Source organism: Octodon degus, unplaced genomic scaffold (assembly GCF_000260255.1).
Source record: "Octodon degus isolate 3935 unplaced genomic scaffold, OctDeg1.0 scaffold00048, whole genome shotgun sequence".
Classification (NCBI taxonomy): Eukaryota; Metazoa; Chordata; class Mammalia; order Rodentia; family Octodontidae; genus Octodon; species Octodon degus.
The window spans coordinates 11,853,652-11,858,100 of record NW_004524624.1 but is presented as its reverse complement, the minus strand read 5'-3'; the positions used below and the strand labels follow the sequence as shown (position 1 = coordinate 11,858,100).

Here is a 4,449-nt window from a genome sequence, read left to right as displayed (position 1 = left end):
TGTGTGTGTGTGTGTGTGTGTGTGTGTGGCCAGCTCAGCCCACCAGAGGGTGGGGCTGGCTGGCAAGTGGTTGGTGCTGGGGGATTGAACCGCGGTCCCTGTGCTTTGCTAAGCTTGTTCTAAGTAGGTGCTTTAGACCACTGAGCCATCTCACCAGCCCCCGAGTTTCACACATTTTAGGAGTGCGTTCAATGCATATACTATATTTTGATCATTTCTATTTTTTTTAATCCTGAAATTCTTAGTTATTCTCATTCTTTTATCCTTCCAATTAATTTAGAGTTACTGTCATGGCTTGTGCCTAGATGTACCCTGAAAGCCTCATGCAGTCATAGGTGGGGCTTTTCAGATGTGGATAGAGTATATGATGTTGGGATTAAGGATGTGATGCTGGGACTGACTGATTAAGGGTGTGCTCTGCATCTGAGTGTGGGTAACCTGCATGGAATATAAGAGACAAAGGTTACTGCTGTGGCTGGCTGCTTGCTACTTCACTGCTCGCTGCCCTCTGCCTGCCCAGCTTTGCCATGACTGTTTATCCTCTGCAGTGCCCCTCTGCCATGCCACCTTGGCCTTGGAAATAGCCAACTAGGGACTGAAACTTCTACAAATTTTAACCAGAAATAAACCTTCCTTCCTTTAACTTTTTATTTTTCTTTTTCATACTGGAGATTGAACTCAGGACTTTGCACTTGTCAGTCTTCTTTTAACTTTGTTTATTGAATATTTTGTCTCAGCAATAAGAGAAAAGTAACTAAGACAGTAACTTCAAGGGAAATTCTGTCAGTTAAAAAAATAGGATTTGGGCTTTCATTGAAATTGTGCCAAATATAATTGAAAGAGAAATGATATATCTATGAATTCTAGATGTCCAGAATCAAGATTCTCTCTATTAATCCAGGTTTTCTTTTATGTTCCACTGTAAAATTTTGTAATATTCTTTAGATAAGCCTTGCATATTTCTCATCAATCATTTAGGAGCATTTTGTAGCCTGTCTCTTATCTAGTCATTAAGTGTGAACAATGAACACAATCATGTAAAGTTAGACTGGAGAAGAACAAAAGAATTGGGCAACAAGAACGATTATTAAAGAAATAACATAGTACCAACTCCCTTCATATGGAAATGCACCATTTTGTACGAGCAGAATCCATACATGCTCCATTTAATAGTATAATCATTATACTTATTGAAGGTTTTTTTTAGTGTGTATTTTCTAAAATACTATGGATAGAAGATCTTGGGCTGTATCTCACAGTTAAGAACAGTTTGGCTATGATGGCATTAATTTGCTACCTGCATTATAAAACAGAAAGACATAAATGTGAGCCTTCTAGAGATAAAATCAGACTGGATAGCCAAGAGAAAGACATGGGCATCTAAAAACTAATGGCTTGCACCTACCTGGCAAGTGCAAGCTCCTGAGTTCGATCCCTGGTGCCACCATAAATAAATAAATAAATAAATAAATAAATAAATAAATAAATAAAAACTAACAGCTTGACCAGAGATGTGGCCCTGTGGCACAGTACTTCCATAGCATGCATAAGGCCTTGGTTCATTCTCCAGCACTGCAAGAATTTAAAAGCTCAGCTAGGTCTCTTATGCCTCTGCACACTTTGTTTCTGCATCACCTTCTAAGACAACATGCCAATGTGTCAAAAACCATTTTAATATGGCAATATATGTAAATACTCAGTGTAAGATTTGAAGCCATCACATCAAAAGCAGAACTGTTGTAAAATATGCTACCCTAGAAGTCTTGTGAATTGGCAGTTTATTATTTAACATAAATTTTCCTACTGGATGCTTGCTGGGCACTTGATTGGATTGTCATCACTTTGCACTTCTGAAAGTGTCCTACCAGTAGACACCAGCCTGTTTCAAGACCAGAGTAACAGGTAGCAGAGCTCTCGATTAAAAGAAAAAAAAAAGAATGAAGCCAAGCTCTCTCACATTATCTGCATCAGCTCCTAAAATCCTTATCACACAGGTACCAAGTTTAAAACAAAAAAACTACTTTACCTTTATATGTTTTACTCCACAGCTAACCACTCTGTTTGGCTGATATGGATCCCAGGAAATATCAAAAATCTGTTCAAAAGATGAAGTGTTGATCATTTTGCATGTTTTTCCTTTTTCCACGGACCAGGGCAATTTCCAGTACACGACTCTACCACACTTAGAAGGAGGTAAGCTCAGGACAGTTTAACATGAATTTACCACCACAATAAAACTACTTTATATACAAACAAAAGTGATTACATTAGGCTCTGTTTCCTAAGTAAGGAGATTTTACTGGTTAAAGGCGCTTGCAAATTTAGTTTTCTAATATTTTCCAAGGTAATAGTCTCAGCGTGATATAAAGTATATTAATAGAGGTCAGAATATAGAATATGATACAGAAATAATAGTAACTTACAATAACTTAGATAAAACACCAGGTAGAAGTTTGTTCTCAATAGAGCTAAGCATGGAATCATAATTATTTGCGCTGGGTTTCAAGTCTACTTTTGATTGTTACTGATGCTGTCCAACTCAATTTACCTTATAAGATACATGTCACTGGATTATAGTGTAAATGGAAAAAGTAATATCCAAAACTTCAGTAACATAAATATAATTTTCAACCTAAATAGTTCATTAAGTAGTAAGTTACTATCAAATTCAAATCCCTAAGAGTAGAGCTCTAGCGCCACTGTAGTAAAATCTCCCTAGCATTCCATGAGTAGCTTGGAAACCATATGTGCCCACTGAGCCGGCGGGTGATGGTCCTTTTCTTTTTTATGTACTTAGTGCAAGGCCTACAGGGTCTTACAACACAGATTGGACTCGTAGTGACCTTCCTGTCTTCAGCCTCCCAAGCGCTGGGATTACAGGTGCACCACCATGCCCAGTCTCAATCGCCGTCTCAGTGCACTCAGTGCACCCTGGGGTCAGGGCTAGCATGGCACACTGGGGATCGAACACTTGTCCCTGTGTCTGCCTAAACAAGCACTTTAATCCGCTGAGCTGTCTGTCCAGCCCTTGATAGTCTTTTTCTAACACTGAACATCCATTTCTAGTCACTCCTAAGCCTTCTGGGGTAACTTGCAAAAATTATGAGCTTCCTTTGTAACAATAAATCTTTATAGATGACCATGTGCCATATATACAAAATGTTTCACCTGTTGACACTATGCAAGAGATAATGAATTTAATGTTTGATTAGGGCCTTATTCTATACCCAATTATACTGTATAAAATAATTAGAAATTCAAGGTAAGGTACTCATGCAAATTCACTTATATTTAAACTAGATAACAAGACAATGAATGAATTAAACTATTCAGTCACGTAAGACATAGAGAAACAGATTTCTGACCATTTATATGTTTGTGCTGCTTAGTCCACTCTCTTGGCAGCTCTGATTACATGGAATTATCTTTTCTGATCACAGTAATTTCAATATGAACAATAAGCAGGCTATAATTTGCATTCAACAGTCTCAATACAACAATGAAATAAAGGTGAAATAGCATTCATTTGAAATTAAAATGCATGCTGTTCTAATCATATTCTGTGAACAATTTTCTAACAACTATTTCTAAATGAATACATACATTAATTCTACTTTGAGTTTTGAAGAAGTCAAATGTCCAAGTCTCAAATTTGCTTGGCTTATGAAAAGCAATAGTAACTCAAAATATCTGATGAATAGAAACAATCATGGTAATGTAGCTACTATTCTTAATGAGTAAAAGAAACATTCACTCATAAAGTTGAACATAAAGGAAAAAATCTATGTGTGGAAAATTTACTTTTAAAAATACAGCAGTCTGAAAAGCGGTACTCCACAGTTCTGAAATCTGTAGTTTGACTGAACAAAGGTCTTACCCGATCAGAATGGCCAGTGGCCGAGGCTAGAAGTTTTCCCTTTCTCCAGTCCCAAATGCAGACTGTGTTTTTGGCATCTAATCCCACAGAAGCTAAACGCTAAGAAAAAGAAGAACAATACCTGAAAGTGTTGAGAAGATTTCCTATTATTCATGCTTACATTCAACAATAGTTACCGATTACCTATCATGGCTAAACATTAGATTTCTTTTGAACAAACTCATTCTCAAAATAGTCATCTACTATGCTATGTTTAGTTTTGGGAAAAAGTTTTAGTTTCCCAAAACTAAACATACCATAGTAGATGACTTCCTTAGGCTGTGCCAAAATTTCAGACCTAAAGACCAATGTTCATTTGTCCTTTTTAAACACAGGAAACATACACCCAAACTTCCACGAGGCCACTGAAAAAATCATTGGAAGTCACAGGAATAGACTTGGAGGTAGGGCTTAACATTAAGTTTTTAGTTAAAAATCTTAATGTAGGGGCCGGGGAGATGGCTCAGTAGAATAAGCGCTTCCCTGGCAAGCACAAGGGTCTGAATTCAATCCCTGGTTCTGACAAAAAAAAA

The 4,449-nt window shown here is 37.2% G+C and overlaps 1 protein-coding gene across 1 annotated transcript in view; it reads right to left on the bottom strand.

The window, feature by feature from the left end:
• Eml6 (echinoderm microtubule associated protein like 6) overlaps nucleotides 1-4,449 on the bottom strand; it is a 275,911-nt gene that overhangs the window by 166,113 nt on the left and 105,349 nt on the right. Inside the window, exons 3-4 of the mRNA XM_004632420.2 lie at nucleotides 3,878-3,976; nucleotides 2,027-2,095 (exon numbers count right to left, since the gene is read on the bottom strand). Of these exons, the coding sequence (XP_004632477.1) occupies nucleotides 2,027-2,095; nucleotides 3,878-3,976 (168 nt within the window). The remainder of the gene's footprint in view (nucleotides 1-2,026; nucleotides 2,096-3,877; nucleotides 3,977-4,449) is intronic.